This window comes from Scleropages formosus, chromosome 10 (assembly GCF_900964775.1).
Source record: "Scleropages formosus chromosome 10, fSclFor1.1, whole genome shotgun sequence".
NCBI classification, from domain to species: Eukaryota; Metazoa; Chordata; class Actinopteri; order Osteoglossiformes; family Osteoglossidae; genus Scleropages; species Scleropages formosus.
The window spans coordinates 5,228,004-5,252,881 of NC_041815.1; the positions used below are offsets into that span (position 1 = coordinate 5,228,004).

Here is a 24,878-nt window from a genome sequence, read left to right on the forward strand (position 1 = left end):
CATGCGAGAGTGTACATGCCGGTATGGTGCTGGAGTTTCTAGTCAGGTTGGAGTAATGCAGAAGAAACGTGCAAATGAAGTGTCGGGGGAGTCCGACGTACCAGCGAAGAGGAGTAAAGTGGCGGACACGGAGTTTAATGGCACTGTGTTTAAATCCATGTTAAAGGAGCCCACCAAAGCCTCGAAGGGTGAGTTAGCAGCAGCTTAGCTTGTGTGACAACAAACAAAACTTCACTGACTGACTGGCTGCAGGCAGTCTCTGGTAACCTTCTTCAAATACAATATATTATTTTTTACTGTAGAATTTTTAGTTGTTTTAAGCAGTGTGTAGTTCATATTCATTGTTATATAGACTAGTTTACATATAATTATATGCCATTATCAAAATTATAAAAAAATAGTGTGTGTGATACACACACACTCTATATTTTGTATATATATTATATATATATATATATTTACTATAGTATAGCGAGAGAGTGAATGGGTTCAGTACTGCCTCGATCTCATTTTTTTGGGCAACTTAGTTTCCTGAAAGTTTCTAACTCTCTTACTTACTCCAAGTAAGTTACTGGGGGTTTGTTTACTATTTGTATTTTGATGGTTTGTTCTTCTTGTCATCATTGATATTGCTTTTGTTAGGATCGTTATTAACCTTTACGTGACACTTTTATCCAAAGTGACCGACTCAAATGGACCCCTTTTTTCAGATTGCGAACAACAGCAGGAGCCAGTCTACCTCTGCAGTACTTTGCACGTTTTCCGTGTTTACGTTGCACACTGTACACTTTATATATGCACATATTTTGTTTCTTGTATTTGCACTAATTGTAATTTTGTAGATTTGTAACTTGCGCATTGTGTTTTCTTTCTTTATGTCCTTATAATTTATGTCTTTGGCTACTGGAAGGAATCCCAGAGTAAGAATTTCATTGAATGGTGTAACAGGCTGTTTCCTGTACATATGGTAATAAACTCTTGAATCTTGTTACATAGTTAAACAATCAGCTTTACAACGGTTTACCTACAGCAGGGTATTTCTAAATTACTGTGTCAGTTCAGGGTAAGTACTTTCAGGGGTACTGAAAAAGGAGTGGGATAAGAACAAGGAACTTTCAGGTTAAAAAAACAGAAACAGCCTAGAACACTACACTACCTGTTTGTTTCGGGCGTGCAACATTTACACATTTGTTGTTTGTTTCCTGCAGGTTTGGAAAGGTTCGTGTCAGTAGCTAAGAAGCTGCCGTGCGCAGACCTCTATGATGTTGTCGAAGGCTACATCACCATTTCAATGGAGTGTGCTGACGTATTTAAATTGCTGGAGGGAGAAAAGCACTCGGAAAACGAAGTAAGTGGGTGGTAGAGGCTTCATAGAAGTAGCACACAATGTGTCAGATTGGTACTTTTAATTTTTCAATATATTTTTTACTGGCAGTAGTGGCTAAGCTGCTGCTTTTATCCAACGTCACTCAGTTTTTCACCGATTTATACAACTGGATATTGGACTGGAGCTTATAAGGTTAAGTGTCTTAACACTTCAGTACTTAACACATGTCTTGGGACTTGAACTGACAACCTTCGGGTTATAGCACTGAATCCACAACCATCTGGTGACCCTCTGCTTTTGCAGCTGAAGGGGTTTTCCACGTGACCTGGGTCGGGAAAATAAAGATGACGATAAAAACAGTTTCACAATTCAAGTTGTTTATTTTTTGGGAGAAATATGAGGTTTATGTGAATGCTGCTGGTTTACAAGCTTTTTTTTTTTTTTAAATTAACTAATTTGAACTTTTATTTTATTTACTTTGGTACTCGCCTCAATGCTTTAGTCCGCTCTTTATCCTGCGTTTCTCTGCAGCTGATGCTGATCTTCCAGAGCTTGGAGATGATTTTGCTGCGGACAGCCAGCGATCTCTCCCACTTTAGTATGGTGGGCACCACCATCGTGAAGAAGATCACCAGCAGCTACATGAAGCTTCTCCAGTCATCCCTGCACTCAGAAAACCACAGGTGCTTTAGCAGAACTAGTTAGCCCTATCAAAAACTCCAAGCAGGAGGGGGTCAGTGCCACTGGCCAGCTGTTAGCGAATGCATCCTCACACACGTCAGTGTATGTCCTGTCACTGTGACCATGGAATGTATGGAGGAACAATATGTTGTCGTTTGCTCCGCCCAGGTTTGTCCGCGTGTGCCTGTGCCTCCTGTCCTCTATGGTGTCCCAGGGTGCGGATATGGCTAGAGAGGTCTTCAGCCACTTCTACTTCGGAAAGGACTTGTCCGGTCTTGCTCGGAGAAGGGACAAGATGGTATAGCACTGTTTTCTTTCTAAAAATCTATGGATTCTTATAATATTTAATTTACTTACATTTATTTATTTAGCACTTTTCTCCGAAGCGACTTGTAATGTTAAGGTTACAATTATTTACCCATTTATACAGCTGGGTAATTTTACTGGAGCAGTTTAGGGTAAGTACCTTTCTCAAGGGGTACTATAGCCAGAGGTGGGGATTGAACTTGCGACCTTTGGATCCAAAGGCGGTAGCTCTAACCACTACGCTACCTACTGTCCCAAATTTAAACTTTATCCTACTTTTTAAAGATCTATAGAGAACTTCTGTGTGCAGTTATGAACTTTAATATTGGAAGAATTGCGAATGTATACGCATTTGACTAGTCATCCATCAGAAGAGATTGTTAGATGTCTTGTTGTATTGTCTGTTAGTTGTGCTGGCTATTCAGAGTGAAGCTATTCTCCCATTCTTTAGGGACGACCTGACGTTCGCATGGCCTACATCCAGTTTGCCCTTTCATTCTTGATTTCTGGTGACAGTTCTACCATTTCTCAAGTTCTTGATATGAAAGGTATTGAGATATGTTTGTATTTATTCTTAATGTGAATGAATGTCCCCCCCCCCACTTTAAAATAACATGTTTTTCCATTGTTAGATTTTCTACCTGACATTTTAAGCACCGGATTGAAGGAAGACAGGATATCTGTAATCAATCTTATTTTGTCTACATTGCAGACTAAAGTAAGAATTTGATGTTCTGAGTTTTAGGACCTCATGACATTGTTTATTTGATAAACAGACTTGGTTTTTCTTCTATTAAGTTGTTTCCCTTTTTCTCCGTGGGGTCTCGCTGCAGGTTATATGGAATAAGAGCATAAGTAAAACGCAGAAAGTGCGTTTCTTTAGTCCTGTGGTTTTGGCTCACTTTGCATCTCTGTACAAGTGGAATGGGATTGTAGATGCAAGCTCAGATGAAAGCAAGGTATGGTGTGGTTGAGTGTGCTTTATTGATTTGAGAAGTTCACGTGTATATTGCTAAAGCAGGAGGAAAAACTTAAAAGAATAAAGCAAAGTAATTTTTAATTATTATCAAAATTAAATTTTGCTTCCAATTTGATTGCGTCATAGTAATATACCCTGTTCATCTTGTAGACAGTTGAGAATCCAGAAGAAGATGGGAAGATGGTAGTGCGGGAGCTGGTTCATAAGTTTCTGGTGGACTTGTGCTGCTCTCGAAAATATGGAATCAGTTTTTACGATCCCAGCTTTGGCACAGCAGGAAGGTGAGCTGGACCTTTTGCTCACTCGTTCATCTTCCTGTTCTCATCTTCTTGCCGTTTGTCCTTAGCAGCTGATGTGTTTGTACAGGGCTGGAAACATAGTCTTGCTGCAGTTCCTGGTGGGGTTGAAGCAGGCCACAGAGGACGAGCTTGTAGCCGACCTGGTGGTCAGTGTTCTTAAGGCCAATCCTGACATGCTGTCACGGTACTTCAAGGAGTCACAATATTCCTTTGCCCCGAGAGCCAAGAGTGTTTGGCAGGAGAACATCACCCTTCTTAAGAAGGTAATAGCTTTGCAGCTTGTTGCTTTGCATTCATACTCTTTTGGTCTTGACTGCCTCCGAGTGTCTCTAAGTAGTAGTCAGGAGTGTAGGTGCTCTGTGAGGGTGCGCAGATGAGGAGGACTCAGGAGTGAGTTCCTGCATTCATTGTGGCTTTTGCAGATCTACGAGGCTCAGCCGGAGGTGTCAAAAGCCTTCCGGACCTGCGAGTTCGTCCCACTGCCCCGTCTGCTTGCCATGGTGATGGTTACTTCACTACCGCCGGTTTGCAACAAAGCCTTCTTCACACAGGGCCTCAGTGTGAGTCATCCTCCATAATTTATCATCGGTCCCTTTTAGAAATTATATTTCTTTTGAAATTAAGTAATTCTTGGGCAGGGGATGCCTGGTTCATAGTGAAAAGCTTTGATGTGTTTTTTTTTTAATTTCTGTTTTAACCTCCTAGGTGGATAACACTGTGGTGAAGCATGCAACCCTCTCTCTGGTGTCCTTTATCTTAAGGCGGGCACTGAAGAACATAGAGCATTGCCTGGACCAGTCTGTGTGGCGCAGCTCCGAGTTTTACACACCTGCCATGATGGAGGACCTTGTGCAGCTTTACAGGGAGGCTCTCAGTAAGGTAACGGCATGGTGCACCCCCTCCAAAAGGAGGAGGCCTCAAAGGCACACCCACTGTGCAGAGAGACGAGTGTGATGGACTGTTGTGTACGCTATGTAACCACTGGCTGAAATGGCAGATCTGTTAACTTTTTCAGATCTTGCCAGATGTGAACAGCATTGTTTGGAACTGGCAGTCACTGATGAAGAAGAAGGCAGAAGATGAAGTTAAAAAAGGGAAGAAAGAAGGTGGAAAGGAGCAATCTCCCACCCCTCATGAGCATGGTACTTTTTTTTTTTTTTCCTCCTTAAATGTTCTGTTTCTACTTTTTCTGGCCAATGCAGTTTACAAAACTTCACGCTGTTCTTACCGTGAAATTGCTGCTTACGTCTGGCAGGTTCTGATGAGCCAGAAGTTATCCTTCTGAAAGCCCTCATCCTCAAGGTACTCTGTCTGTACCAGAAGGTGGTCCCTCATCTAATCAGTCAGAGCCCCTTTGACTTCAGCAAGCTTCTGAAAGGGGTTGTAACAGACAGGGGAATGACAGAGCAAGTCCCACCTGTCCTCCAGCATCAGGTTCTGCAGCTGGCCTTGGAATTACCTGCCAGCAAGTTCTCCTGGTTCAGAGTTCAGGTGAGTGTATAAAGAACCATGAGTTTCTACACAAAAGAGTGAAGGTGTGTCCTTTCATGTCCCCACAGTCCTTTTCATCTTCGGTTTTTTTTCCCTTTTTATTCAACGTTCAAGGATGTCTCGGACACAGAAAAGGCCACCAGCGAGACGTCCGTTTTCTATCTGCTGCTCAAGATGTTTGTGAGCAGCGACAAGAGCCACCTGAAAAATGCCACCAGGATGCTGATCCTCAAGGTGAGTATCACCTAAGTTGGTGCCATAACAAGCCTGGTCACTCATTTAGGCCCTTACCCACTGTACCACTTGCTGTCTTCACTCCTTTGAGTGTTCATAATGCCTGTTTTGTACCTGTTAGGTACTGAAGGACAGCAGTGTATTTGAGTACACCTGGCACGAGCTGGACTTGTGGTTGACCCATTTGGACCATATTCCTTCTGCACAGCAGGAAACTGTTGTCCATTTTCTGGAGAGAGTGAGTACCCAGTACAAGCACCCATATCAAAGCCTGGTTATCTTGCGTATTTATTTCATCAGCGTTTTTATTGTTAGTAACGGAACTAATAAAATAGTAAGAGAATTAAGACACGCAGAATTGGAATATACATATATTAGAATTTACGTTTAAGTTCATGCAAAGGAAATTTTACGTTGCACTGAGTTGTTTTGTTTGCTCACAGTTTTTATTGTGTGAAGTGTATTTATGTCGTGTGTGTGTGTGTGTTGACAGGTGCTGGTCAGGCTGATGTCCAACCCATACACATACACAGACAAGGCAGCCAGCCTAGTGCAAGATGCAGCCCACTTGCAGGCCAACCCGACTGGGCAGGAAGGAGATGCTGCCAGTATCCCCATCTCACACATTGATGGTGAGGCCTTACCGAGCTGTGCTTTTTCAAAGAAAAGTATAAAATATGTCAGTCTAGCTGTATAGCAGTTTTTTGTATAATAATAAAAAAAAAAAACGGATTTTTGTTTATGTGCAAATATTTATTAGTGAACTGTCAAAAGCTGGGTGATTTTTCTGAAGCTGTTGAAGTTAAATACTTTCAATGTATGACAGCTTAGATCAACATGGGATCAGCTCTTCATAGCTAGTTTGTGTCCTCGCCCACTAGGTGGCATGCTACCCCCAGTAAGCAAATGAATCTGTAAGATATTCCATTGTAAGAATTTTCCTTGCCTTTCATTTTAGACGTCCTGGACATGGTGGATGTTATCCTGGACAGCAGTGAAGGTGACATGGATCAGCTGGCACCATCTGTTAGTGATGACCTCATCCTCCAAACCTTCCCCTTCAGCGCTTTGGTGCCTGCAGCACTGGAGGCTCGGAACAGCCTCCAAGCCACCAATAAAGCAGAAAAGGGTAAAACCATAGCTGCAGACTCTGACACATAAATCACGAATTTATTCTCTCCTTCTACATGCAACAAATTCTTCACACTGATAATTATTTTGTTGCCTAACCCCTCTTACACATATTCTGTTGTTAGCTTTTGTGCGACGTAACTTAGTGTTAAGATGATTACAACAATTTGGGTGGATATGGCAGTTTTTCTTTCTTTTTTTACTCAGTCAATTTCAGGTAAATATAAAGGGAGCCACAGCAGTCTGGGCTCTTCGACTACAAAAGGCGGCAGCTGGACACGGTGGATGTTATTCCCCTTGCGTTATGCCTTATGCCCCCTGCAGCTAAAGTCTGATGTTTTGCTTGAACAGTTTGAGTTAAATACCTCTTCAGTGGTAAAACAGCTGGGCCTCTGACACTTTAACCAGCGTACAAGTCATGACACTGAAATTGAACTCGGTAAAAAGTCATCACCATGTATAAGACAGCTATTTTTCTGCCTAGGTGTGGTGGCTCAGTATCTGGCAGCGGTGCTGTCTGATGTGCTTCACTGTCAGAGAGACCCGCTCCCGCTCTGTCTGGCGCTTCAACACTATGACAACGAGCTGCAGTCCTTGCAACCCACTGTAGCCCTTGACCCTGCAGTTGTGGACTTCCATCGCTACTACTCCCATTGGATCCCCTTGCAGTCAAAGGATGAGCTGGTGTAGTAATTTTTATGCATATACATTTTACATTTTCAGTTCTCCTTATACAGCAGAAAAATTTTACTGGAGCAATTTGTGTGAAGTACCTTTCTCAAAGGTATGGTTTCAGGGCCCCTTTTAGAATTTGTAATGCAGACATATTACTACCAGCTAACTAAAACGGCAGCACAATCTTCAAACTGCACAAGTTACCACAATCCCCACTATACGATTTGTTACTGAAAATTAACAGGTTGTTCCACCTTTGGGTTTCTGTTATGGATTTGTGTTTTTTTTTTTTTTTTTTTTTTTTTTTTTTTGCTCTGTTTTAATTTTAGTTCCTGAACTCTAAGTCCCTCTCTCCTGGTAAAACGGCCCCCGTTGTTACCTTCAGCATGGTGATGAAGGCTTTCTATAACCAAGGGCCTACAGCTTGGGTCCAGGATTCATTCAGGCAACGCACAGAGGAGGCCCTGTCCACTCTTCAGATGACTGATTTCCCAGTTGCAATCAAACAAGTTCTGCTGTACCTGAAAACATCGGTGGACAACTTCAGTACGGTGAGTTCGTTGTCTGGCAGCAGCAACTATAATTGTTTTCCAGCCTTCATTGCAGTCCTCCTTTCACAAGACTGATGGTGTCTGAACAACTGTTGCGAACACTTTCATTGCAGTTTCCCAAAGAGGGCAGTGCGGCTGCCCTGGGTGTCCTTATGGAGGTTTTGAAGTCGCTGTTGAATAAGCTGCAGAGCATCAAGGACAGTGCAGAGCCCTTGGCTGTCGACTCCCAGAGTGAATCGGACCTCTTTCTCCCCAAGGACATGGGCTCCGGTGATCATGTCAGCAGGGAGAAGGTGCGTGTCTGAAATTTCCAGTTAAAGTAGAGAATCAAAAAAACATTTGTCGTGTTCCATTTAATATTTAAGCTCTTTAAACCTAAATTAAATGTTTACATTATCTATTAATTCGATAACCATAACCAAAGGAATATCAGATTTGCTTATCTGATACATTTGTTGTGCATTCCTTACATTTTTTTGAAACCGATTGCATGCCTTTTCTGATGCTACCTTTACTGAGAAATATTTTGTTGTACTGATAAGATTTTAAGATTAATGTTCTGGGCACATACACCTGAATAAAATCACTTAAGAGTGACAAAAGCAAAATTTGCCCTGTTTGCATTTGTAGGTAGCGCTTACTGTGTTGCGCTCCATCTTCACACACCCGACCTTGGAGTCCTGGTTCCTAGCTCTAGAACTGGGGACGCTGCCTAACCACAATCTGGATCCTATCAGGCTGAAACGCATGTGGTCCCAGCTCAGCAAGGGTACCCTGGCGCTGTTGCAGTGCAGTGCGCCTACCCTCAGGGAGTTGGGCTCACTGGAGCTCATCACGGGCTACCTGCAGGCTATCCAACAGGCTGTACTGAAGGAGCTGAGCCAGAGCCAAAGGAAGAAGGGCCAGCAGGAATCGTGGGCGCTCAAAGGGCTTCTTGCCTTGCATGAGTATATGGATGTGTCCTGTCTGAGGGAAGTGGCATCTGCCATGCTGCTCCTCCCATTGGAGAGGCTGGTGTTAGACAGGGCCGAGGGTACAGAGCTCAGCGTCTATGGCCGAGCTGTGTTGCAGGTGCTTTCGGAGGGTATGTCTGGCTGCGACCGTGCCCCACCCTTGTCACAATCCCAACTGCGTGGTCTGTCCTCGCTCCTGACATCTCAGCCTGGTGGTGCAGCAGAGGACTTCCTCCTGCAGATCCTGCAGGCTGAACCAGCCTGCGCGGTACTGCTCCCTGCTGACATGTTTCTCCACTGCCTGCGTGGTAAGTCCAGGTCCACTGCCATGGCCATTGGGGCTATTATGCTGCAGAACTGCCCCACACACAGGCTGCAGTTCCAACTCTGGTGTCTTGAGCCCTCTGGCCTGGAGGAAATGGCGAGCTCAGTGGACTACTTCCTCCCTCTCCTGAATGCCTACCTGGGGACCACAAGCCTGGAGGACCCAGCTGGGGCCAAAGGAGGTCAGCCACAAAAACCACTGAAAATCTTTACCCCAGGTTGCGTAGCAAGTATAGGCAAATCCCTGACTAGTTGCAGCCAGACATTACTGGATATGCCTGTTTTGTCGTCTTTTTCTATGCAAATTTGTGTGGCAGATCTAGACAAGCCTGTTGCATTGAAGTGTTAAAAGGACGTTATTTGTCCTTTTTTTTTTTTTTTTTTTGGTGGTACAGTGGGGTGAAGTTACCCATGCTTCCCCCCCGTCTTTATCCGTGCAGTGCGAGCAGCTGCTCTGAGGACTTTAAAAGAAGCCTTATTCCCCATGTTGACCAACGCCGTGCTCTCTGACGGAGCCCATGACTCCCTGGCCAGATGTGTAGAGGCACTCTCTGGCCTGGTCAGGCTGGCAGCAGAGCCTGCTGATGTACCTCATCTTGTTGGCAGACTGCCTGAGGTCCTGCAGAGGCTGGACAGCTCTGAAAGGTGAACTCAAGTCTTTCCGAACCTGAATCCAGTTCTTGACCCTCTTTGCCTTTTCCCTGATTATTTAAACCAAAAAGCAGATGAACACCATAATATTTGTTGGCAAGCCAGCAGACACAACACCACATCAAGGGGTGTACGAACTGGCTTCCCAAGGGCTAGACTTCCTGTGCTTTTACATGCTAAGATTGCCTTTTAACCGATCTTGCTTTTGTATCTTAGGTGGCAGACTATCCACTGCAGTACTTAAGTGGGAAGCACAGTGGCACAGCGAGTAGCGCTGTTCTCTCACAGCGCCTGGGTGGCGTAAAAAGATATGGGTTTGATCCCCGCTCAGTCTGTGTGGAGTTTGCATGTTTTCCCCATGTATGCGTGGGTTTCCTCCGGGTGCTCTGGTTTCCTCCCACAGTCCAAAGACATGCTGTTCTGGTTCCCCCATAGTGTGTGAGTGACAGAGTGTGTGTTCCACTGATGTATGGATGAGTGACCCATTGTAAGTAGTGTATCTAGCAGTGTAAGTCACCACGGTGAATAAGGTGTGTGGCCTGATAACCCTAAATAGTATCCAGCGGAAATTGCTTTGGAAAAAAGTGTCTGCTAAATAAATAAATATAAGTGCTGAAGAGCTAAGTTTAGTCAAAAACGAGCACTATCTGTAACCCTCGGTGTTCAGAGTGAAGTGTTCCTATTTTAACCTGTTTTTGAAATACTGCGGTAATAATGTAGAGTACTGCTAAATAATGCCAAGAGGGCACATCTCCTTAGTTGGCATTTTTTTTTTGTTATGGACAATGAAACATTGCTTCTAACATAGGAATAAGTTATATAAACAACAACAAAATTGCTCCACACCATCACTCTCAAAATAGCTTGGATCAAGTGCGGATTTGACTGTAATCCACTTTTGCATTGAAGTGTTTGACAAGGTCCTGTGTTTTGTCGTAGAGCTTAACGTAAGGTGGCCAATTATTCAAATCATTGTTACAGGGAGTTCTATTCATTGCATAATTTCCAACATTTAAGTGCTGCTCTGATGTTGATAATTAAATGAATCAGTAGTGGCCACATTATACACCCTTTAAGGGCTGCTTTCTACATTTTACGGTAGTTTAAATACACTTTTCAGTAGGGAGCTAGCTAACATATTAAAAGCCAGGTGCCTCTAGGATATGTAGCAGCTATAGCAATTTTTTACATCATATCTCAACTTTATTAAAAGGGATTTTCTTACAGCACATATTCATGATAGATTTTGCACCTTACTGTTTTTATTAAGAATTAAATATGCATATTAAAACAATTGTGAACAATTTTCCAGCTTAGTTGGCTACATGAGTTCAGTTATTTGACAGTTGTAGACAGAATTTTATTCATCTAAAACACACACAACACAAGCACATATCCCTGTTAAGACAAAAGAGTAAATCTGAAAATTAAAATAAAGCCAGCAGTAACCACAGTACTCAGCCTTGCTTTCTGGGAAAAATATTTGCCCTCTAGTCCTTCCCAGTCCTCTTTTGTCACTCAGATCTTCTGACTTTAACAACAGCTTGTTTGTATTTGCAGACAGGCACAGGGCAATACAGCCCTGTTCTGTGTCATGGTTTGGCCACCTGCCGGTTCCCAGTACTTATTAAATAAGTAATATTTTGTGGGCATGCTGGGTTGTCATGTCACGCATATTGTTGTCATGAATTTTTCAGTTTATTTCTAAATTTTTTTTCACTTGCCTACTTTCAAAAATTTGTTGCTGCATGAAGGTTACTTGCATTTTCAAGTCTAGAATAGTTGCCTGTAAAGGTCATCAAAATTTGGCTACCTTCATCATGCTTTACCGCTTGTATCTGGAGTTATTGAATGTCAGCGATCAGTACGATGAGGAACGTATATTTATGGCATGAATCAGTCAACAGATGGCATTTAGTAGGATTTTGTGGAACTGTTTTTAGTTTGTTTTCATATATACTGACGTTAATGAAAATGTTGAATTAAGTATTATATTAATAGATGTATTTGAGAATTAATACAGAATCTACCCAGGGAATAAATTAAGGTAAATCTTTAATCACACTTTTATTGATTGTTTGATTGCACAGATAATAGAGCAGTCTGACCACATGCTGACACATGTTGCACATATTTCAAGCTGATAAAACATAATGAAAGTTCTGTGACGGACTGGTGTCCCTTCTGTGGTAAATTCTGCCAAATGCTTGTATTTCCAGAATAGACTCCAGGCACTGAGACCTTGCACTGAATGAGTGGTTGAGGAAGTTTTTTGTTAATTATCTCTAGCTTTATCTAAATGTGCAGAACTTTAGCCTTGAACAAATCAAGACACATCTGTATTAAGCTTTTATTGGTTGTCACAATGTTTTTATTTACACACATTTATGAACAAGTTATGGGATATGAACATACTTTGTCCCAGTTTATAGTTTGAGAACATATTGTAATTAATTGTTCTGGTTTTGAGCACATCTCTCCTGCTGTTGAACACAGACAGTAGGCTTGAGTAATATCAAAATAGTCATTGCCAAGTAACGCTTTTATTAATAATGAATAAAGTAGCAATTAGCGTTATTATATAACGATGCTTGGTGGTCGTGGCAGGGTGGTTAAGGATATATTGCTGTGTACGTGTTGGGTCAGATCACTGACACTATAAGGCCACTCTGTTTCCACAGGTGGCAACTGGTGGACCCCATCATTGACAAACTGTCTGAGTCCCCAGAGCAGCTGGATTTGTGGAGGAAGGCTGTGCTCAGGGCTGCCTTCCACTGGCTCAACATAGCCTTCAGGAGCAACAGGCCGCAGGAATCGGCATTTGTGGAAGAGGAGGAAGCAATGCTGCAGAGACTGCAGGGACTGATGGTGCGATAGTTTTATCTTTCCACCCTCCCCCATCAAAAAATCCTTCCTACCTAATGGTCCTGTCTGCCCTGCCTTAAAACCGTTGATAAAGTGGTTTCTCGTCATACAAATGTAATGAAGACCAGAAGTCCATTCAAAGCTTGATTTGTTTGTAAATCCAAAGTCCTTTTCCCACGAGGTTGCATTCAGTTAAAGTTTAATAATACCAATGTCCCTCAGTTAATTTACAGATTAAATCCTGATAAAGGTTGGGATAAAGTTATAATGTGATATATGAGCACTTATTTATCCATCCATCCATCCATCTTCCTCCGCTTTATCCGGGGCCGGGTCGCGGGGGCAGCAGTCCGAGCAGAGTACTCCAGACTTCCCTCTCCCCGCACACCTCCTCCAGTTCCTCTGGGGGAACCCCAAGGCGTTCCCAGGCCAGCCGGGAGACATAGTCTCTCCAACGTGTCCTGGGTCTGCCCCGAGGCCTCCTCCCAGTGGGACAAGCCCGGAACACCTCCCCAGGGAGGCGTCCAGGAGGCATCCGGAACAGATGCCCGAGCCACCTCAACTGGCTCCTCTCGATGCGGAGGAGCAGCGGCTCTACTCCGAGCTCCTCCCGGGTGACTGAGCTCCTCACCCTATCCCTAAGGGTGCGCCCAGCCACTCTGCGGAGGAAACTCATTTCTGCCGCTTGTATCCGCGATCTCATTCTTTCGGTCATGATCCAGAGTTCATGACCATAGGTGAGGGTAGAAACGTAGATCGACCGGTAAATTGAGAGCTTCGCCTTACGACTCAGCTCCCTCTTCACCACAACAGACCGGTACAATGACCGCATTACTGCGGACGCCGCACCGATCCGTCTGTCGACCTGCCGCTCCATTTTTCCCTCACTCGTGAACAAGACCCCGAGATACTTAAACTCCTCCACTTGAGGGAGCAACTCCCCCCTAACCCGGAGGGAGCAATCCACCTTTTTCCGACTGAGAACCATGGCCTCGGATTTGGAGGTGCTGATTCTCATCCCCGCCGCTTCGCACTCGGCTGCAAACCTCCCCAGTGCACGCTGCAAGTCTTGACTTGATGAAGCCAACAGGACCACATCGTCCGCAAAAAGCAGAGACGAGATCTCGCGGCCACCAAAGCAGACACCCTCCGTTCCCTGACTGCGCCTAGAAATTCTGTCCATAAAGATAATGAACAGAATCGGTGACAAAGGGCAGCCCTGGCGGAGTCCAACATGCACCGGGAAAAGGTCTGACTTACTGCCGGCAATGCGAACCAAGCTCCTGCTCCGGTCATACAGGGAACGAACAGCCCGTAGCAACGAGCCCCGAACCCCATAATCCCGAAGTACCCCCCACAGGATGCCACGAGGGACACGGTCGAATGCCTTCTCCAGGTCCACAAAACACATATGGACTGGTTGGGCAAACTCCCACGAACCCTCCAGCACCCTAGTGAGGGTATAGAGCTGGTCCAGTGTTCCACGGCCAGGGCGAAAACCGCATTGCTCCTCCTGGATCCGAGGTTCGACTATCGGTCGGATTCTCCTTTCCAGTACCCTGGCATAGACTTTCCCAGGGAGGCTAAGGAGTGTGATCCCCCTGTAGTTGGAACACAATCTCCGGTCCCCCTTCTTAAAAAGAGGGACCACCACCCCGGTCTGCCAGTCCAGAGGCACCGTTCCCGAACTCCACGCGATGCTGCAGAGGCGTGTCAGCCAAGACAGCCCCACAACATCCAGAGACTTGAGAAACTCGGGGCGGATCTCATCCACCCCCGGAGCCTTGCCACCGAGGAGTTTTTTGACTACCTCAGCAACTTCAGCCAGGGTAATGGACGAGTCCCCCTCCGAGTCCCCAGCCTCAGCTTCCTCTACGGAAGGCGTGTCGGAGGGATTGAGGAGATCCTCAAAGTACTCCTTCCACCGCCCGAGAACATCCTCAGCTGAGGTCAGCAGCGCACCACTTCCACTGTAAACAGTGTTCGTGGAACACCGCTTCCCCCCTCTGAGTCGCCGGACGGTTTGCCAGAATCTCTTTGAGGCCGACCGAAAGTCTTCCTCCATGGCCTCACCGAACTCCTCCCAAGCCCGAGTTTTTGCCGCGGCGACTGCCAGAGCCGCGCTCCGTTTGGCCCGTCGGTACCTGTCAGCTGCTTCAGGAGTCCCATGAGCCAGCCAGGCCCGATAGAACTCCTTCTTCAGCTTGACGGCATCCCTTACTTCCGGTGTCCACCACCGTGTTCGGGGATTGCCGCCGCGACAGGCACCGGAGACCTTATGGCCGCAGCTCCGAACCGCCGCACCGACAATGGAGGAGCGGAACATAGTCCATTCGGACTCAATGTCCCCCACCTCCCTCGGGACCTGGTTGAAGCTCTGTCGGAGGTGGGAGTTGAAGACCTCTCTGACAGGGGCCTCCGCCAAACGTTCCCAACAGACCCTCACTATGCGTTTGGGCCTGCCAGGTCTATCCAGCTTTTTCCCCCGCCATCGAATCCAACTCACCACCAGGTGGTGATCAGTTGACAGCTCAGCCCCTCTCTTCACCCGAGTGTCCAAGACATATGGCCGAAGGTCAGAAGAAACGACTACAAAGTCGATCATCGACCTCCGACCTAGGGTGTCCTGGTGCCAAGTGCACTGGTGGACACCCTTATGCATGAACATGGTGTTCGTTATGGATAAACCGCGACTAGCACAGAAATCCAATAACAACTCACCACTCGGGTTCAGATCAGGGAGGCCGTTCCTCCCAATCACGCCCCTCCAGGTATCACTGTCGCTGCCCACGTGGGCGTTAAAGTCCCCCAGTAGAACGACAGAGTCCCCAGTGGGAGCGCTTTCCAGCACGCCCCCCAAGGACTCTAAAAAGGCCGGGTACTCTACACTGCCGCTAGGCGCATAAGCACAAACGACAGTGAGAGACCGTTCCCTGACCCGAAGGCGTAGGGAGATGACCCTCTCATTCACCGGGGTAGACTCCAACACATGGCGGCTGAACTGGGGGGCTATTAATAAGCCCACACCAGCCCGCCGCCTCTCACCTTGGGCAACGCCAGAATAGTGGAGAGTCCACCCTCGATCGAGTAGAGTGGTTCCAGAACCCACGCTGTGAGTGGAAGTGAGCCCGACTATATCTAGATGGTATCTCTCAACTTCCCGCACCAGCTCAGGCTCCTTCCCCGCCAGTGAGGTGACATTCCAAGTCCCAAAAACCAGAGTTGGCGCCCGAGGTTTGGGTCGGCCGGGCACTCGGCCCCGACCACCGCCCAACTCACAATGCACCGGCCCCTTACGGTTTCTCCGGCAGGTGGTGAGCCCACCGAAGAGCGGCTCCACGTTATGGCTTCGGGCTGAGCCCGGCCAGGCCCCGTGGGCATAGACCTGGCGGCACTTATTTATTTGTATGTTTTCTCCGAAGTGACTTAACCTAGAATAAGCAAAGGTGTATTTCACAACAGGCAAAGAACTTTTGATACAGCTTGTTAATCTGGGCACCGCTTTTTCCACCGCACGTTACACGTAGCTGCCTGTAGAATTCTGTCAGGAAATGCAAATGTGATTCTCACAGTGTGATGCAAGTTTATGGGATTGCCTGGATGCCGAGAAAGAAGTGGTCTGAAAGACATTTTGAGACACTTCATGCATACTACATAAATTAATTCCAAGACCTTTTATTTAAATGCTTTAACTTTGAACTGCATTAAAATTAAAAACCGAGTAATGACTTTACTTTTGTTTTTCGAATCTTGGATTTCTTGAATAGTTCATTCAAATTCAGGTAGAAATGCTAGTTTTGCTCCCCAACAGCTAAATTTCAGAGAAGGGATATGTGGTGAAAGTGCAATTAAAAATACATCTACTAAAATGCAAAAAATGTGTAACTTGAATGTTGGTAACACAAGGAGTCAGCGTAAACCTATATGTTTATAGTGATCTTTTGCTTTAATATTTTTGCACTCTCTGCCTGGTACAAGTTGATGTAAAAGCAGTGTGATCTTATGCCAAACAGCTGCAGAGAATGAGCCAAAGATTTTCACCACCTGTGTGTGCACTTGTGGTTATGGTGAAGTGACAGTTATTTGATTTAATGTACATGTGTTCTCTCCTTGGCCACTGCACTATGACTGCACCTGGAATTTATTGTCCATCAGATTTCTCCTGAACACGTCAGTGTCTTGGACTGGAACGGCTTTGTTAAGTGCGGCCTCAAGTAAGTGCATCTTTCGAGATTGCACAGGAACATCTTCTTGTCTGGACACATCGATTATGTGTTACTGTGTCATAACAGTTGCGTTCCCGTGCAGGTATCGGTACAGAAGCAAAATTTTCCTGGACACTTTGAACAGCCTGTTACGTCGAATATATGACACCACCGAAGTCCCCAAAGACCTTATAGCCTTATCCACGATGCACATGATGACTACCAACCACTCTCTGTTCCTGCCCTCCATGCTCGATCCACGCGACGAGTTGGCTGGAAACCTTTCGTCGAAAGGTAAAGAACTAAGCCGACCCAATATCCTGCCCCACTTTTGCCATTTCTTCAAAGCAATGTATGTAGCTTGCTGAGAATGGCTCCAGTAACAAATTTATTTTGTAATGCAGTTCATAGCTGAGTTTACATAACTTTTATGTAATGAATATTTTTTGTCAGTCTCTGTTGGAGTGGAATAGGAAGGGTAAGTTTGATCTGACACTGAGCCCAGAAGATCACACAGTCTTATAGTCCTGTTCTATTGTAGAGGCCCTTGTGTCCCTCCTGCTGACCCTAGTGCAGATGTGTCCAAGTGTCTGCCATGTTAACCACTTCTTGGTTCTGCTGGGAGCCTACGGAGCCACCCTGTGTCCCACAGGTGAGAAATTTAAGCGAAAGAGGCAAAAGCAGCATGGAAAAGTGAAGTATCAGTTGTATGGTATCTCTGTGTTGCGAATGGGCTTAAATCTCACTTTTTTTTTTAGACCAGAAACTGTTGCTGCTGCTGCAGGAGTATGAGAGAAACGATCTCAGCCTGGCGGATTCTCAGTAAGTGGCCTCGTCCCCCCCGCCTCCTGTGCTGTTTTATGCTGTTGGAGTCTCTCTGTTTAAATGGACCTATTTCTGACTTATTGGGCATCTGTCTGTCCTGTTGTGTCTTACTGTTGAATGTTTGTTTTCCACTTTTGATCTCCTTTGTGTTTATTTCTGCCTATCTGCCAATTTAAATATTTTTTGTGTGTTATTCTGTCTGTCTGTTTGTCCATGTTTTGTGCAGTTATTTTCTTTTTATCCATTTTTTTATGTCTTTACTGTGTGTGTGTTTACTTCTATCTCTGTTTGTCTGTTTGTGCTTTATGTTTATTCACTGCTGTGCTGATGAACCCTAAGGTTTCTGCTGTGGGGCCCAGCAGCTGTGGAGCACCACAAGGCCCGGAAGAGTCTAGGGTCATCCCTATGGCAGCAGCCCAGTGGCGAAGACCTACTGGCCCTCCTTAACCCCGGCATGATGCTGAACACCATGGCACACTTCCCCCAGCAACGCCGTCTCACTCCCCAGGTGCAGCACAGCATACTCACACCCTCCTGTCATTTTCACTCCAGAGAAGGTGCTTCGTGCCTTTTTCTCCACCAGTCTCTGGAACCACTCCACTAGCAGCAGAGGGAAAGTTCTGTTCTTTCTTAAAGATTTGAATTGTGTTTATTAACAACAGCTTGTCTCAAGTTTTAAATCAGGTTATCATTTTTAAGTTCAGAGTAGCAGTTGCTTGGAGGAAAACAGGGAGTTGCTCTAAAATGTCATTACTTGCTGAATCAATTATTTTTTTAAGCATTTAGTTTGTAAACGCTATGCCCCTTACAATTTCTGGGGGGTCTATATCTGTGCTGTTCTCAATGTGATGGCTTCTATATGTTAATTTCAGTTTCTACATTTATTTAGCAGACGCTTTGCCCCGAAGTGACATACACCTCAGAGAAAACAAATGTGCATTACCCCAATAGATGGAGATACTCGATTCTCAAAGTTCATTTAGTCTAATACCACTGTTTAACCAGAATATACTTTGTGAGTAGCTGGAGAATTGGTAGAGAGTACAATTAAAAAAAAAAAAATGAAGCGCAAATTTATAGAATAGATAGTTCTTTAGAGCGGTGAGTCTGATATAGATGGTTTGAGAGTTCTTGAATGTTGAGAGGGATTCAGCAGTTCTGAGGGAGAGAAGGGGGATCATTCCACCACATGGAAGAATGAACTCAGAACCTTTGGGCTTTTGATTTTGGACCGTGCGTGCGTGCGCGTCTCCGTCCGTCAGTCCACGAAGAGGCCAAAGGTGGAGTAACGTAGCTTGCAGTGTAGTGAGTGATCAGGTCCTGTAGGTATTGTAGAGCAGATCCATTGATGATATTGTTGTTGTCAATAACAGTCTTGGACTTGATAGGAGCAGCAGCAGACATCTAGCAGGGAGAGAGGAGGAGGGGAGATACATGGGAATGCTTTGGCAGGTTAAAAAGAACTGATGCAGCAGTATTCTGTATCAAACAAAGTGGTTTGGTGGAGGAGGCAGAAAGACCAGACAGGAGAGAGTTGCAGTTGTCCAGGGATATAAAATACTCCATCTGTAGTAGCTCTTTATCTGTGTCACCAGGAGGACAAGGAGCTGCTTTACACAGATGAAGGAGTCCAGGATCTTGGGACGCTGTACGACCCCTGCTTTCTGCTTCCTCTCTTCAGTGTGATGCTCAAGCCAGGTAACATCTGTAGAAACTGTCCTTATTTTTCAGTATAATTTTTACTGCATCTTTGATATTTGCTTGATAATAGATACCAAATACTGTGAATATATTTTGGGCGTATGGATATTATTTAAGTAGTGTATATATATGAAAACATGAATTGTCTGTGTCCCATTTCTCAGAGTCAGTGGTCAACTGCTATAAGTTTGTGTCGAGCCACGCCTTAGGTGTCACAGTGGCAGCTCTGAGCAGCTACGATCCCAAGGTCAGGGCAGCTGCTTACCATGTTCTGGGTTCCTTTTACCATCACCTGGAGGCAGCACGCTTCAAGGAAAAGAGGCAGGTGAGGACCTTGTCCATGGAGAGAGTCTCAGGTGTTATGCTGTATGTCACGCTGCGTTTGTCTTGGCCTTAATACAAAAATCAGTTGTGATGAAATATATGATTTACATTTGATTGTTTTCCATGGAATTTTGGGTTTTATTTATGTACTTTTTTATTTGTGTTGAGATTTTTAATAACGTATGCATGTTTAACTTATTGTACTTATTTGAAAAGCAAACCGTAACTCCACGTACTCGTTTGATTACCTTACCTTGTTCTTATGACTGGCCTCCCCCCTTTAGCTGCTCTACTTGATGGTTACCGTGCGGAATGGTATACGTCAGGAAAATCTCCGGTTCCCTTTCCTCTTGACGACATACATTGGCAAAGTTGCGCAGCAGATGCTCAGGCCTGGTGGGTGAAGTGGTGGCACACATGTCTAAGTTTCCTTCACCTGGTGAAGAAGTGAATTGTCCTGTTGAAAAGTACACGCCCATGAAAATCATTTCGCACAGCCAATGATTTCCACCTCTGGGTCTTTCTTCTTGTATTCAGAAGAGCACATGTATCTGGTCATGAACAAGTTTCTGCTGGCCCATCAGTATCTGGACCTGAAAAGAGTCCCAGGATTCTTCAGGCTCTTCTTCAGCTCTGATACAGAGGTAATGCTGATTTAAAAGCCGTGGATTACAAATGTCTGATCTCTTGGTTAACTTTTAAGTTCATAGTTTCTTGCATTTAATAATACTATGTGGTGTGTGTCAGTAAACTCTGGGCGAGTTGGTGGGGTGACAGATTGTCATATCACTAAAGGCTCATCCCTGTCCTTGTGTGGTTGTTTACCCAGCACAAGACAGAGCGTGAGTGGATTCTAGCCATGCTGAAGGAAGGCATGATGGACAGACACTGCTATAAGCTGTGTGACCAGCAAGGCATCTTCCAGGTCTTGATGGGCTTTTGTACCAGCCCCCTTTGCGAGGAGTCTACTCAGGTGCGCTTTGACCCAAATGCACCCTCCCATTCACTGTGTCATTCCCTTTATATACCAATAATTCAGCCCTGGCCTCCTGCTCTTTTCTCTTAACTTTGTGAGGAATTTTCTCCCATGTCTGGCCTCAGTTCAGTAGCAGCTATGCGTGTCTTTGGAGGCCCTGTTTTCTAACATGTCATGTTTTACTATAGGCCCAGATCTTAGAGGTGCTACATCAGGCTGCCCACAACAGCAAGGCTGCCCATGAGCTCATCAAGTTCCATGGCCTTCTGTCCTGGATATTGCAGGCCATTGAAAGAAGGTGAGCAGCACTTTTTGTTTAATTGGTTCAACAGATTCTTAAATCTGGCACATTGGTGCAGCAGGTCGTGCTGCTGCTTCAAAGTATCTGGTATGTTTAGAAATAAGTCTGGATCCAGCTTAGTTTGTCTGAAGTTTTCTTATTCTCTTAATGTCTATGTGGGTTTCCTGTGGGTGCTCCTGTTTCCTCCCACAGGCCACAGTCGCACAGTTCAGGTGAATTGGTGACGCTGAATTGCCTGCAGTGTGTCAGTATGTAAATGCACGTTTGGTTCCCTGCAGTGGACCGGTGTCCCATCCAGGGTGTAGTCCTTCCTAGCTTGCTACCTAATGATTCTAGGATAGCTTCCAGACCACTGTGACCCTCATGAGGACAAGTGGAGTGAGATTCTTTAAGCTGAGTTCAATCAGTCTGCTGGATTATAGTTGCAGTTTTTTTTCCCTTTTTCATAGCGTCAAAACTCCTGGGATTTGAAACAAAAACTTTTTAATTGCATGTTTCCACTGATATGATTACTTTCCGTTGATCCCAGACAGGGTTAAGAAGTTTTCTCATGTCTAAACACATCTACCACTTTCATGATCAGTTACTCGTGTTATCTGATTTTTGTACTTGTTGTGTGTAAATCCCCCCCCCCCCACCACATGTGGTTAGATGTCTGGACAGCAGGCTGCTGTGTGGGGCACTTGACTTGGTGCACAGGCTATGGTTCACGGTTCTGGGGCAGAAGAATCAACCAAGCAAGTGCAGTTCGGTGGAATCGACCAAGTGTCTGCCACTTCCGCTCATCAGCGAGTTTCTTTGTGTGCTCACAGCATTCATCAGGCACTTACAGTAAGTGCCATGTTCCGGAAACCATGCTATACCAGTTTTGCCTAGGTGCTACTGCATACATGTCGTTTTCTTTGCTTCTCAGTTTACGGTATTTTGTGCTGTTTTTTCCCAGACACTTTTCTATAGAAAATATATTTTTTTGTGTAACAACTTGTTCAGGTCTGGTGTCAAGTCCCAACAGCTCAGCAGGTTCCTCCAAACCCTGGATTTGGTCCTGAGCCACCGTAGGAGGGTGCTCAGCTTTTGTCACCAGGCTGGCTGGACCACAGTGCGAGAGCAGGCCTTGTCTTGCAAAAGTGCCTTGAAACTGCTGCACTTCTGGGGCATACTGTCTCACAATGGACCACTCCTGGCCACTTTGCAAGGGCTGCTGGGACGGCATAAGGTGAAGGAACTTCTGGGTAAGTGCAGAAGCTTGAAGTATGAATGTGGACGAAAGTTCGTTATAAATGGAGGACAGCTGGTACTGCAGTGTGTAGAGCTGCTGCTTTTGGACCCAAAGGTCGCAGGTTCGAATCCCACCTCCAGGTATAGTACCCCTGAGCAAGGTACCCTAAATTTGTTTGGAAATATTACCCAACTGCATGAATGAGTAAATAATTGTAAGTAACTTAACAGGTCACATTGCTCTGAAGAAAAGCGTGAGCTAAATTAATATAATGAATATAAATAATAGTCAGAGGTATATTTAGGTAAGAGGTGAAAATGTAAGTATAATTTACAGCTTAATTTCTTTCTGTCTTGTTGAGTTCTTCACTTATGAACCAAGCTTTTTAAAGGAAATGTGTGAATGTAAACAGTGAGGTATCGTGTCCCCTCCCTGTAGGACCTGTGAATCAGAAGGGCAGGGCGAAAGGGCACTTTCAGCGAGGTCGCCCCCGCAAGAAGGAACATCCTGAGGAACCAGCAGGAGAGGGGGATGGGGAAAAACACAATGGTCCAATACTTAGAGACTGTGAGCCCCTGCTCAGAAGCATTATCACACATACGGAGACCACCCCTGAGGGCACTGATCCTGAGAGCAATGCCCTTGCCTTTCAGACCATTCAGTTGCTCCTCAAATGGACGTTAAGGTCTCTGGCTTCGGGGACCGGCGACGTTTATAGTGGTTTGTCACCCTTCCTGCAGTGGATTCAGACCAGTGTTCTTCCATACCAGGTGGCTGTGAAGGCCATACTTGCAGATGAAGCTGTGAAGCAGGACCTCCTCAGGCTATACCATCAGACTTGCAAGTACCAGATTCCTGGCAGGGTCCCAGCCCAAATAGAGACCCTGCAGTTCTTCACCACTGTAATGGTACATCTCCTGGAAGCCCAGGGCATACCTGATGGACCCCTACATAAGACTGTGCTCAACACCTGTTTTTCTTCAGTAGAAGATGATGAGTCCAAAAAAGGTGAGCCCTGGTATCAGTCAAGTACTGGAATAGTGGTTAAGTTTCTAGTGTATCAAATTCAAGAAAGGCCACTGCTTGTTTTCATGTTTTTTAATATGTAATGTTTAAAATAAATACTTTATTGAGAAATATTGGTAGCTCCTGATATGTGTTTGGCATAAGTTTGCAGGTTGAATTTGCTCTTTTTTCAGAAATGGGACAAAAGTGACAGAGCAGACAGGGTGGACTAGACGACAAGAGTAAACGGATTAAGTACTTGGGGTTCAGTTTGGATGTTCCGGTCTTTTCCCTCTGCAGAAGCTGGGCTGCTGCTGTTATCATTGTACATCCAGGAGCTCTGGAGCGGTGCAGATGAACCAGTGCTGTTCCTGACCCATGTCAGACTGATGGACGGAGTTCGGCAAAAGGGACCGAAGAAGCAGAACGCTGCATGTGCCGCCACAGCAATGTGTAAAGCCATCGCTGCAGCTGTGGGCTCTGTAGATTAAAGAAGGAGGAACTCATTCAGAAAGTATATTTACACAGAGGAAATGTTTCTAGAACATATTTTTTTGGTGTAAAGTGATCTAGTTCTTAGCATGTTTACGTTAAAGCAACATACATGTCCTAATTTGGCATCTTGTGTGTTTGTTCAGAATGAAAGTAACTATTTAACGTCTGAAATTTAATGTTCCAAAATGAATCTTTTACCATTGAAACTGGACCCGCGTGTGTCTTTTTTTTTTTTTTTTTAAACATATTTAATGGATTGCATTTCATGGTAGCTGGTGCCAAAGCGGCACTAAAATCATAATCTCATTCTACAAATGCTCAATGTATGGTGAGTGTCCTTTAGTGAAAGCAATGTAATGACGGACTTAAATGATCCTGTGTGTTGAAATATAATAATGAAATTGGTCACTGCAGGGGGTGCTATTGTCAAATGTCTGAAAGCTGTTCCCATGGTAACAAGTGGAGGCAATTCTAAGAATAGAGCTAGAATTCTCAGGTACTTCTTTAGAAGTGAAAATGAATCTGCACATCAGATCAGTAGGAACACTAATCAGTTTTGGCAGTGAAATAAGCGTGTCGAGCTTTACAGTTCAAGTCATTCATTTTTTTTTTTTCTTATCATCTGCCATTCAACCATTTGTAAAACCAGCATTCATTTTCAAGTATAAATAGTATGTGATCCATAACCGTACAAAACAGCATACAGTTAAGACACGCATGTATAATTTCACATTTCAGTGTTCCATGAAAATATTTTGTTCGTGCAACACTTTGCAAATTTCAAGGAGTAGGTTAATGAACAGAATCTTACACAAACTTTGATTTATTGAATAGTTTCGTCTGTAGTCATTTGGAAGATGCTGGTGTTTTCACACTGTAGGAAAGAGTTTTTGCAAAGACGCATTCTTGCTGAATGCAAACGGTATGTATGCAGAAAGAATTCGGATGCAATGGGTTTTTGATACGTTTGCCTTATTTTTGAATGCCCTGTGATGTTTTTATCAAAATATTAATTATATCTTGCTCTGTCATACATAAGAATGACCATTTTCAGACCGTATAAGTAAAGATGAATGCAGGTGCGTGGGCTTCTGTGACGTTGCAGTGTAATTCCGCCATTGCCTGCAATCCTGTTTGTTCCATTATTGCACTTTGCACTGCAACAATTGCAGGGACTCTGGCCTCCACCCACCTGAAGGGGCTGGGTGACTGGGGGAAGAATAATGTTCTACACTCATGTGCTACAGTGTAGGGTGTCGCCCCCACCCCGTAAAGCCCTCACCACATTCATGAAGCAATAGCACGCAATAGCATGGTAACTTTGGAGATGAGGCTTCAGAAGTCTGTGTGGCTAATTTGA

General features: G+C 44.8%; 1 protein-coding gene across 1 annotated transcript; it reads left to right on the forward strand.

The window, feature by feature from the left end:
• urb1 (URB1 ribosome biogenesis homolog) lies at window positions 1-24,229 on the forward strand. The gene is made up of 38 exons (XM_018764999.2): window positions 1-188; window positions 1,209-1,348; window positions 1,859-2,010; window positions 2,177-2,306; window positions 2,766-2,862; window positions 2,947-3,032; window positions 3,148-3,273; window positions 3,444-3,574; window positions 3,660-3,855; window positions 4,015-4,152; window positions 4,298-4,471; window positions 4,608-4,734; window positions 4,848-5,083; window positions 5,198-5,317; window positions 5,439-5,555; window positions 5,811-5,949; window positions 6,276-6,446; window positions 6,933-7,132; window positions 7,453-7,674; window positions 7,788-7,967; window positions 8,305-9,133; window positions 9,392-9,596; window positions 12,284-12,470; window positions 16,623-16,681; window positions 16,776-16,966; window positions 17,214-17,324; window positions 17,431-17,494; window positions 17,837-18,005; window positions 19,093-19,195; window positions 19,363-19,523; window positions 19,807-19,918; window positions 20,060-20,166; window positions 20,352-20,495; window positions 20,687-20,796; window positions 21,451-21,630; window positions 21,790-22,031; window positions 22,457-23,026; window positions 23,324-24,229. Exons 1-38 carry the CDS (start codon window positions 2-4, stop codon window positions 23,512-23,514), a joined length of 6,804 nt encoding a protein of 2,267 aa, XP_018620515.2. The 5' UTR covers window position 1; the 3' UTR covers window positions 23,515-24,229.
• Window positions 24,230-24,878: the final 649 nt, after the last annotated feature.